Genomic DNA, 11373 nt, shown 5'->3' on the forward strand with positions numbered 1-11373 from the left:
TAGAGCACTAACCTTGAGCACAGAGAGGCTCAGGGACAGAGCCCCGGCCCTGAACTCAAGCCTCAGGACCAGAAAAAAAGCCTTAATCTCATAAGTAATAACAAAATACAGTAAAAGGATGATGTGCTATTCACCTTTTAAATTAGCAGATAGATTTTTTTCAATAGTAAATCAAAGGTACAATAAAAGAAATAATCTATACCCTGTTCCTGAACATTTCAAATGGCATAAGGATTTTGGAAACTTACTCAACAATGTGTCACAACCATTAAAATATCCATTGATTACATATAAAACTGTAGCCCCTCTGTACATCACTTTGACAATAAATGATTATTAAAAAAATATTCATTGACACAATGAATAGTTCCATTCAGGGGTCTACGCTATGTGGGTAATGACAGATACTCATAATAATTAATAAATGAGAAGTTTTGTAACATAGTAGCCCTAAAATGGGGAAATGGCTAAATGGTAATAATGTCAAAAAATTGAAAATTACCCATGCTTTTCAAAGAATATATTTTTGAAGACTACAGTATAGAAAGCTAAAAGAAGCAAACTGCAACTGAACTGGGTAACCCCAAAGTTGTAAGCACACAAAACACTGGATGCAAAGAAAAAAAATGTCAAAAGAAAATTTACTCAGATATTAACAGGTGATTCCTATATGCACTCCATATTACTTTTATAACGTAAAGATAATTCACAGATGAAGTCAAAGAAAGAACCCTTAGTGACAGTGATATAATAATGGTGAATAACCAGAGAAAACAAATCTCATGGCTCTAAAGAGAACTTGAAAGATCATTATTTTCAAATGAAAGACAGTAAGTTGGTGAGTTTGACATTAATTCTAGACAAGACTAAAACAGTTTCTTTAATGTTTTATATAAACCACCCCCCAAAAAAAGAATCCATTTATCAGCAAGAACATCGTGGGTCTCTCAGTCCTCATTTCACACGACTGTTTCTTCTATCTCAATGAGCTATTTGGGTAGGTGGTAGAGGGCAGATTTAATTGAATGCCACAAGAGACTAAACTGAGGGAACTAAAAAAAATCTGCTATGATCCTAAGGGAAGGGCAAGCCGTTTAAATCACTAAGAGGTCAGACCTAATTCATACTCTTTATTTCTTAGATGGTGTAAAGAATAAGGCAATGGAAAACAAGTACATAAAACAATGAATAAAACTAAACTAAGAAGAGAGGAGATAGCAGTATCCAAAACACATTAAGTGATTAAGGAACAGTTCTAAGTCCAAGGGAACAATTTCAACACAGATAAGTGTAAGATATTATAAATTCTAACCATTAATGGATGCTGGATTTCTTTGCTTCTTTTTCTGGCAGTACTAGGATATGAACTCAGAGCCTTGTTACGTAGGCACCTTATCTGTTTGAGTTATTCTTTTCAAGTAGAGGCTCATGTTTTTGCCTGATCTAGCCTGGACCTCAGTCCTCCTATTTATGCCTCCTGCACAGCTGGAATGACGAGCATGTATTACCAACTCAAGGTTACTGGCTGAACTCAGGCTGTCCTTGAACCATGATTCTCCTGATCTCTGTCTCCTGTATAAAATACTGGATTTGTTCTGAGGTAAAGAAAGTGTTCTACAACTGGATAGTGATCATGTTTGTATAACACTTTAAAGATTCTAAACCCACTGAACTTTTCACTTTTAAAATGAATTTCATTACTTGAAATTTAACTAATCAAGTATAATTTTTATGTATTGTAATTTGCATATATTATACATTATGTGAGAGATATTGACTTAGATTTTAAGTGTCTGAAATCCTAACTACTTGGGAAGCTAAGATCTGTAAGGATCACAGTTCAAAGCCAGCCTGGACAGGAAAGATTTTGAGACTCTTATTTTCAATTAATAAGCAAAAAGCAAGAAGCAGAGCTGTGGCTCAAGTGATAGAGCACTAGTCTTGAGCAAAAAAATCTACGAACAGTACCCAGGCCCTAAATTCAAGTCTCCAATACTCTCTCTCTCTCTCTCTCTCTCTCTCTCTCTCTCTCTCTCTCACACACACACACACACACACACACACACACACACGATATGACAGCCACAGACATTTAATACTTGTTAAATCCTAAGCAGGTACAATACACTTTGAGTTACTAAAAAAATTCTAGAAAATGAAGTATTGAATAAAGAACTGATCATCACTTCAATTATTATTTACTGCATGCTTACTTGGTGGCAGCCTGTATTAGAAGCTAGAAGTTCGCCCTCATTGGGCTTCCAGTTAAGGAAGGAGCTTGACAGCAATCAAATACTATTGAGATAAATAAAACTATTGTAATGAAGAGCATAAAAGAAAAATATAATGTGCCATGATGAACTACAGTAAATAGGTTTGATTTAGACAGGAAGCTAGGAAATGGCCTCCTTAATGAAATTATAGTTAATCTGGAACTATGAAAATGAATAACTTTATAGGTGAGGAGGGAGGATTAGTGTTCCCCCAGGTGGAACAGCAGTGCAAAAGTCCTGAGGCAGGGAAGAGCCAGTTGCATTTGAGAAAAATATAAACACCCCACCAGATGGTTAGTTAAGTAAACATGGTCATAAAATGATACTATAGAGGGAGGGTGGGGTCAACCCACACCTGGCCCCATAATTCTCCTTAGAGATTCTCACTTCATATCCTGGGTTGCAAGAGAGGCCACCCAAGAATTTCAGCAGAGAAATAATCTGATCGTTTTGTGTCATGGAAGTACCACCCAAGCCCCTCTGCGGAAAGGGATTTAAAAAGAACTAGAGCTAATGAGGATTAGGAGGCCCAGGGAGAAATGGTGCAGACTGGAAAAATAAAGAGAAAGACTGAGAAGACATTTATTTTCAAGGCCTGTGTTACAGATGGCCACTTATTAACTCAAATTCTCACATTTGCTCTGTTCCAGAAAAAGAAAAGCTTACATAGTGAGGATCCCAGATACATTAGCATCAGTGCAATACCAAACTAAATCCTACAAACTTATCAAGTTACTTCTAGGAAGGAGCTCTGAAGTCTTTTTATATAATTAAGGAGTACTTGAACTCAAACCATTCAAAGCCTCCAGCAAAACCATTTCTTACTGTCATGAGTTCAGAGTGGTAAAGGAACCAGATGGTGAAGGAGCAGAGGAAAATCTCACTGTGGTGAATTCGGGTAATACTTGGTGTCCTCACTTCCTCCCTATAGCCTGCCCTTGGAAAACCATCCTGGGAGAGAAATACCCTGCTGACTGCTGAGTATCTGCTCTATTAAAAGCTTCAGTTAAACACAAAGACACACATACACGTGGAACAAAACGTGTACATAGCATTCCAAATTATTCATAACCATGTGCCTCCTTAAACTGCACTCCAGAGACTGTCACAGGAGGGAGGCTGTGATGGCTACTGCACAATTTCCAAAGAGTAAATGAATGACGCGCCTTGTTGTAAAGGGAGAGCAACTGTGTATATACAGACACTTACATTTCTTTTCCTCTTGAAATAAACCTCTGCTGTTCCCATGGTAAATACCACTTGAAACTCACAGTGTGTCAGATAAACAAACTATGCACCCTCCTACCAACCCAAGACACGAGACCATGAGATCAAAGGAGACGTTCTATTCTGTTGGAGCAAATAAAAGGATGAATTATGACTGCTAGCAACTGTGTGCGTTACAACACATGCTTAGAAAGCAGTGTTATTCTCTTTTTATTAAGATAATGAAAATTAATTGCTGACTTAAAAATGCAAAACAAAAACAGGATGTTTATTATCTTCAAGGAATCATTAACTTTAAGCACTGTTTGTATTGTCAGCTTCTTTGAGGTTGTGACTATTATAGATTTATGCAACTACATGGCGGAGATTTCCTAGTTCTTTGATCTCCATGGTATTGCTCAGCTCTGCTTTTGCTCTTCATGGTAGAGTTGATCTTCTTTCCATTCTGTTCTTTCTACCTGCTGTACCTTGTACATAGCTCTATCATACAATGACCTATGTACAGCTGGCATCTTTCCAGGCTGTGAATTCCTATATGCTTGGTGTTCCCAGCACTTCACACGAGCCTGGCCCATGATGGTCAGGTGACTGTAGGACAAAAATGAACAAACAAATGAATCTCACCCATGCAAATTGTCCTAACCTAGGTGTTAACAACCCTGCAATTTAATAACATTTCAGATAATTCTCCACATCGCCCCCACCAATTTCTTTCCATTTCAAGAACAGAAAAGGATTTCTCAGGTGCTATAATGATTTGAAGGTGTCCATGAAAACCAATTTTAAGTAATACTGTTTGCTACTCAGGCCTAAGTTTACAGAGATGGCTTGTTCTAGGATGAACTGGAATATGGACTAGAAAGGATTTCACCTCTAAAGTCATGTACTGTAAGAAAAATGACATTCAGTTGCCCTAATAGTCTTGCTGCTGATACACACATTAGATGACATTTTACAAATGGTCCTCCTCATCATGAAAAAAGAAAAGATGCCTTTGGCAAGGGCGGAAGGAGTCCATGAGTTATATTTGTCATCCTGGAATAAATTATTTAGTACCACTTAAACTCTAAAAGCTTTAAGTCACCCTTCTTGTGGTTTATGGCACTGTCTTCTCAGTTTACAACTTCCTGACTGTGAAGCAACAATTTAATTCCATGGTGCAAAGTCAATGCAATTTAAATTTACTTTTGGAACTGACCATCTCCAGCAAACTAAACGATGAATTCTTCGGCTGACATAGGTTAACTTTAAAGAAGCATTAACAAGGAGGTACCATTCCAGAATAAAGATATACCTTATTTTTGCTGGATATAAAGTAAAGCAATTAATTGCCTTATCATGGTATCAGTAGCATCCCTGGGGCCACCTGATCTCTATCCAGATCCAACTCTGACAAACTCTGTCAGAGGCCTACATTCTGAATAGCAGATCGCTTTGGAAACTCAAGGAGCTGTGAAGGTAGTAACAAGATAGCCAATAAGATTTTTAATGTATTCTTTCATTACCCTAGAGATTTTTTTCTTTTTAATCAGCTAAGAATTACAATGGTTTTCATTTTAAATTATATTACAACTATGAGTATGAATGATGCTTCCTGTGTTATTGAACCGGATGATCAAAGTCCAGTTGCTTTTGTTGAGTGGGGAGAGCTGGTGTTGTTTAAAACAGACTGGTGTGATTAATTAGATGTACTGAAAATAAGAACAACAATAATAATGTCTTCAGTCTGATAAAATATTGGGGGTTTATATATATTCACAAATATATACACACATATAGCCAGATATAAATTATATGGAGGGGGGGGGCATACTGCATCTTCTCCCCAGGAAACTAAACAAACAAAAAAAAAGGCAAAATCAAAACAACAAAAAACCATCATCATTCAGTCTACAGCCACGCCTGGGCCTCGGCTGTGTTAGAAAGGCGCCCGTCAGAGGCCCTGGCCTGGGAACGGGAAAGGGGCAGGAGGTGCTGGACGAACCTGAGACCCTACGGACAACCAGCCCCAAGCGCATTCCATCCAGCGCCCTCCACGCACGCGCCTCGCCGGCACCTGCCTCTCGAAGGCTCCTTTCCCTTCCGACGGCCCAGAGCTTTGGAAGGTCAATTTTAAACGCGAGAAAGCCCAGTACCAGGCCCCAAAGAAACGTTCGACAGCTTGTTAGTGAGCAGACGACCATGGGGGTCCCCACTCCAACACACACACACATCGTACACACTGACACACGCACACGCGCGTCCACAAACACACCACACACGGGCGCGCGTGCACACCACACATGCGCACGCACGCACACGCATGCCCACAAACACACCACACACACGCACACACCACACATGCACGCGCACGTCCACCCACAGGCACGTCCACCCACACACCACACATGCACCACACACACGCACGTCCACACGGGCAGGCGCACGCACCCATCACACGCGCACATAAAACACGCACAGGCGCGTCCACACACACCACACATGCACACGCACAGACACGCACGTCCATGCACAGGCATGTCCACACGCGCACGCGCGCGCACACACGCACGCCCACTGCGCACCCCAGGAGGGGAGGCTGGCAGCGGGCAGCGGAAGGCCGGGCCGCGCCCTCCGGGGCCAGGCCGGCCTCCGGGCGACGCGGGATGCTCCGGCGCCGCCCGCCGCGCCCGCGCCCGCGGTGCAGCAGCGCCAGCTCCCCGCCGGGAAGGCGGCCTCCGGCGCGCGGGGCATCTCAGCATCCTTCCTCCTCTCCCGCCTCGGCCCGCGCCCGGCCACCCACCTTGGGCGTGCGGATGTGCTCCATGGCGGGGCCTCGTCCGCCGGGTCCGGGCGGCGCCGCCTCACGCACCTGCGCGCCCGGGGCGGCGTGCTGGGAGGGGCGCGCGAGGGGCTTCGCGGCCCGCGGGTGGGCGGGGCCTCGGGTGGGCCCCGCCTCCAGGTGCGCCGCCCGGCGTGCGGGGCCCCGGCGCCTGCGCAGTCCGCGCCGGCCCTGGCCCGCCCTGGGCGGCCGGCGCGCGGGCTTCGGGAGCGGGGCCGGCGGCCCGGGAAGACTCTCGGAGCGGCCCGGGCGGCTGACGGGGCCCTGCTGTTAAGAGAAAAAAGAGAGAGAGAGAGAAAAGCATGAAAGAGGGGCCTGCGGCCGCGGGCCGCGCGGGGGGGAAGCGCGGCCTCGCCGCCGGCCGCTCCCGAGCGCCGTCCCGGGGCCGGCGGACGGCAGGGCGGCGGCGGCGGCGGCCCCGCGGAGGGCGTGCGGGCCGCTCGGCCGCCCTCCTCGCCTCACCTCCCCGGAGCCTGGAACCGGCGGCCCCCGAGCCGGCCTTCTGAGAGACCCGCTCCCGCGCTCGCGGACGCCGGGCAGACGGGGCCGCCCCGCCGAGCGCCGCGGGGCCGGACGCGGGGTCCGGGGGAAAGGCCTGGGCCCGGCCCTAGCTCCGAGCCCCGTCGGGTGGCTCCTTACACGGCCTTTCCCCGAGGCGCGGAGGAGGCCGGCGTCCGCTCCCACGCCGGGCTCCCCACAGACCCTCCGTCCCTGCCTGGCCGAGGGCCCGGCTCCCACGCTGCGCGGGGAGGACGCCGGTGCGCGCCGGGCGCGGGGAGGACGCCGGTGCGCGCCGGGCGCGGGGAGGACGCCGGTGCGCGCCGGGCGCGGGGAGGACGCCGGTGCGCGCCGGGCGCGGGGAGGACGCCGGGCGCGGGGAGGGCGCCGGGCGCGGGGAGGACGCCGGGCGCGGGGAGGGCGCCGGGCGCGGGGAGGGCGCCGGGCGCGGGGAGGACGCCGGGCGCGGGGAGGGCGCCGGGCGCGGGGAGGGCGCCGGGCGCGGGGAGGACGGTGGTGCCCGCTGGTGCGCGCCGGGCGCGGGGAGGACGCCGGGCGCGGGGAGGGCGCCGGGCGCGGGGAGGACGGTGGTGCCCGCTGGTGCGCGCCGGGCGCGGGGAGGACGCCGGGCGCGGGGAGGACGCCGGTGCGCGCCGGGCGCGGGGAGGACGGTGGTGCACGCCGGGCGCGGGGAGGACGCCGGTGCGCGCCGGGCGCGGGGAGGACGGTGGTGCCCGCTGGTGCGCGCCGGGCGCGGGGAGGACGCCGGTGCCCGCTGGTGCGCGCCGGGCGCGGGGAGGACGCCGGTGCACCGCGGCCACCTCCGCACCGCGGGAGCAGAGGCAGGACCCCAGCAGAGTCCATTCTGCTCTGTGTTTTCAGTGTGTGGATTTTTGCTTTTTCCACTTAGTAATGCACGAAGGCTATGCATACGCTTTGCGCGTTCGTTGGGCTGTTCGGGCCTGTAAGTAGTTGTACAAAGGATTTGCCATTCAACAAAGCAGTTCCTCCTCTTCCTCCATTTCTCCTTCTTCCCTCATACACAGTTACTTAGAGGTTTGTGACACAAGGCATATTAGTATAGATTAAGAGAAACAGTAATTGGTAGGTTCAGAGATGTAAGTGAATAACTAGCCTGACGCGGAAAAAAAATCACTAATTTTAAGAGCCAGGCACCAGTGGCTCACATCTGTAATCCTAGCTGCTTAGGAGGCTGAGATATGAGGATCAGGGTTCAAAGCCAGTAAGAGCAGGGGAAGTACATTAGACTCCTATCTCCAATTATTCACCCCCCAAAATCTGGAAGTAGAGTCATGGCTCAAATGGTAGAGTTTAGCAAAAGAAGCTCAGGGACAGTGCTCGAGCCCTGAGTTCAAGCCCCAGGACCGGCACAAAAAATACACTCTTATGTTCATAAGAACTATAAAATTGGCATTATATTAAAATAAATTAAGGTCTGTAACAGCTCAGATAAATTGCTATAGAATAATATGAAAATAAAATAACAATAGAGAAAAAAGTTTCTATAAAGATATATATTTTGATTTAACCTAATTGAATTCTGAGGAGCTTTTCTCAACTTGTCCTTCAGCCCCCATCATTACACAAGTTATATTACAAACTGGCCCTCAACAGCCACACTGAATTCTGTGTAGCCTCCCCAGCCCCTCCTACCCACCAGAGCAAAAGAGATTTCAGAAAGAAAACAGCAAATCTGAGAATCTGAGGGTACTATGATTCTATGATCTAAATGGATACTGTATTCACCTAAGCAGCAGGAAAAGCAAAATAAGCATTCAGAAATGTTACAATTATTTAAGTATTGGTCATCATGGGGGTATCATTGTGGATGCTGAGAGAATGAAAAGAAACTCATATGGCAAAGATGCTAAAGTAAGGAAAAGTCATGTGAGATAGTGAAAAGGCAGATGGAAATGCCAAAGGAAGTCTCAAGAAGAATGGCCTGCTTCCTGCAATCCAGAAATTCATATGGAACAATAAAAGACCCCAAAATAGCAAAAACAATCCTAAGTAGAAAGAACAGTGCTAGAGGAATTTCAATACCAAACTTCAAGCTGTATTACAAGGCTATAGTAATAAAAATAGCTTGGTATTGGTTCAAGAATGGGCTCAAGGACCAATGGAACAGAACTGAAGACCCAGAAATGAACACGTAGAACTATGGCTACTTAATCTTTGATAAAGGAGCTAAAAAAAAAAAAAATAGGATGGAAGAAAGGCAGCCTCTTCAACAAATGGTGCTGGCAAAACTTGTTCAACACCTGCAACAAATTAAAACTAGATCCTTATATATCACCCTGCACCAAAATCAATTCCAAATGGATCAAAGACCTCAAAGTAAAATCAGATACTCTGAAAACACAACAAGAAGGAATAGGGGAAACACTTGGGCTCCTTGACACAGGACAAAACTTCCTTAATAAAGGCCCAGAACTGCAACAAATTAAAGAAAGGCTGGACAAATGGGATTGCATCAAACTGCAGGGCTTCTGCAGGGCAAAGGACATAGCTTGTGAGATAAACAGAAAGCCCACAGGTTGGGAGAATATCTTTACTGGCCATACAACAGACAAAGGCTACATATCTAAAATATATGCAGAACTAAAAAAATTACCTTCCTCCAAAACAAATCCTCAAAGAACCAACTTCCCCCTAAAGATTTAAAAAGAGACTTCTCTGGAGAGGAAATGAGAATGGCCAAGAGACACATGAAGAAGTGCTCACCATCACTGGCCATAAAAGAAATGCAAATCAAAACCTCACCCCAGTAAGAATGTCCATTATCAGGAAAACTAATAATAACAAATGCTGGAGGGGATGTGGCCAAACGGGAACCCTACTACACTGTTGGTGGGAATGTAAACTAGTTCAACCACTCTGGAAAGTGGTATGGAGGTTCCTCAGAAGGCTAAAACAGAGTTCCCCTACGACCTAGAACCCCCACTTTGGGGCATCTACCCAAAAGATTACAAGCAAGATCACACTAAAGCCACCAAAACAACTATGTTCATCACAACACAATTTGTCATTGCTAAAATATGGAACCAACCCAAATGCCACTCAGTAAATGAGTGGCTCAAGAAAATGTGGTTCATATACATAATGGAATTCTATGCCTCTATCAGAAAGAATGATACTGCCCCATTTGTAAAGAAATGGAAGGACTTGGGGAAAAAAATCATACTAAGTGTAGTGAGCCAGACCCAAAGAAGCATGAACTCTATGGTTTCCCTCATTGGTCATAATTAGTACATGTCTAGGATAGTGCTAGCAGAAGATCACAATAGCTCAATAGCTATGTACATATGAACACATAAGATGATGCTAAGTGAAATGAACTCCAAGTCATGGAAATAAGTGGTTTATTGTTGTTGTTCTTATTTTTAACATGCTATGTGAAGTTATGCTTTTTTCTTTTGTCTTTCTTTCCCATGGTTTTACCCCTGATGTCACTATAACTGATTTTGGTACTCTGGGTATTGTATATATGTTGATTGTAACTGGAGAAGGGAAGAGGAACATCAAAATGGAGGGACCACACAGTGGAATGTCAACTAATGAATTCAGAAGGGATAGAGATGCAATCTTAAAATCACCACTTAGCAATTATTGTATTAGTAGTTTTTTGAGATGAGAAACACCAACAGATGCTAAAATTGTCAGGTGAGTTTGTTGAGTAATGAAAGAATCATTTGGGCTCAAAGCATTCTCCCTTCCCTCCACCCCCAGTAGTACTTACTTACTATAAATGAGAAAAATGGTGGCTTTATGCTAGAAAAAAGCCAGCAAACATCACCTTAAATAGTCAGAGTTAATATCACCAGTAATGGTTGAAAGCCCCTTCTTGGGCGTGCTAATACCATGTTCTGATAAGGACCTATCTTTTCACCCATTTCCCTGTCACATCAGATAGGACACATTGAGAGGTCACTCTACAAAATAACTAGTCTGCGCTTTTCAAAAAATCAAGGTTATGAAAACCAGAAAGCTAAGCAACTATTCCAGATTAGAGATTAAAGAGACAAAAAATGGAGAGACCAGGGGTAAAAGGCAACCAATGCAACTGCAGTACTTAGAAGACAACATGCTATAAACCAACTGTACAACTCAGTGGGAGGAGGCAGTTGGGGAAGGTGGGAGAAAAATGAAGGAAGAGGTAACAAGTTGCATAAGAAATGTACTCAAAGCCTTACATATGAAACTGTAACCCCTGTGTACATCACTTTGACAATAATTAATTTTAAAAGAAGAAAAAAAAAAGAATGACCTGCTTTCTACCTTATTAGGCAAGCATGCTTTTTTTTTTTTTTTTTGGCCCGTCCTGGGCCTTGGACTCAGGGCCTGAGCACTGTCCCTGGCTTCTTTTTGCTCAAGGCTAGCACTCTACCACTTGAGCCACAGCGCCCCTTCTGGCCGTTTTCTATATATGTGGTGCTGGGGAATCGAACCCAGGACTTCATGTATACAAGGCAAGCACTCTTGCCACTAGTCCATATCCCCAGCCCCTCTACCTTATTAGGAGGAAAAAAAAGA

The 11373-nt window shown here is 46.0% G+C and overlaps 1 protein-coding gene across 3 annotated transcripts in view; it reads right to left on the reverse strand.

The window, feature by feature from the left end:
- Window positions 1-6417, reverse strand: part of Mtmr7 (myotubularin related protein 7) — a 75853-nt gene extending 69436 nt beyond the window's left edge. For all 3 annotated transcript variants that reach the window (XM_048330801.1, XM_048330799.1, XM_048330800.1), the window contains exon 1: window positions 6283-6417. In XM_048330801.1, the coding sequence (XP_048186758.1) occupies window positions 6283-6306 (24 nt within the window). In that variant the 5' untranslated portion in view covers window positions 6307-6417. The remainder of the gene's footprint in view (window positions 1-6282) is intronic.
- Window positions 6418-11373: the final 4956 nt, after the last annotated feature.

This window comes from Perognathus longimembris, chromosome 21 (assembly GCF_023159225.1).
Source record: "Perognathus longimembris pacificus isolate PPM17 chromosome 21, ASM2315922v1, whole genome shotgun sequence".
Taxonomy (NCBI): Eukaryota; Metazoa; Chordata; class Mammalia; order Rodentia; family Heteromyidae; genus Perognathus; species Perognathus longimembris.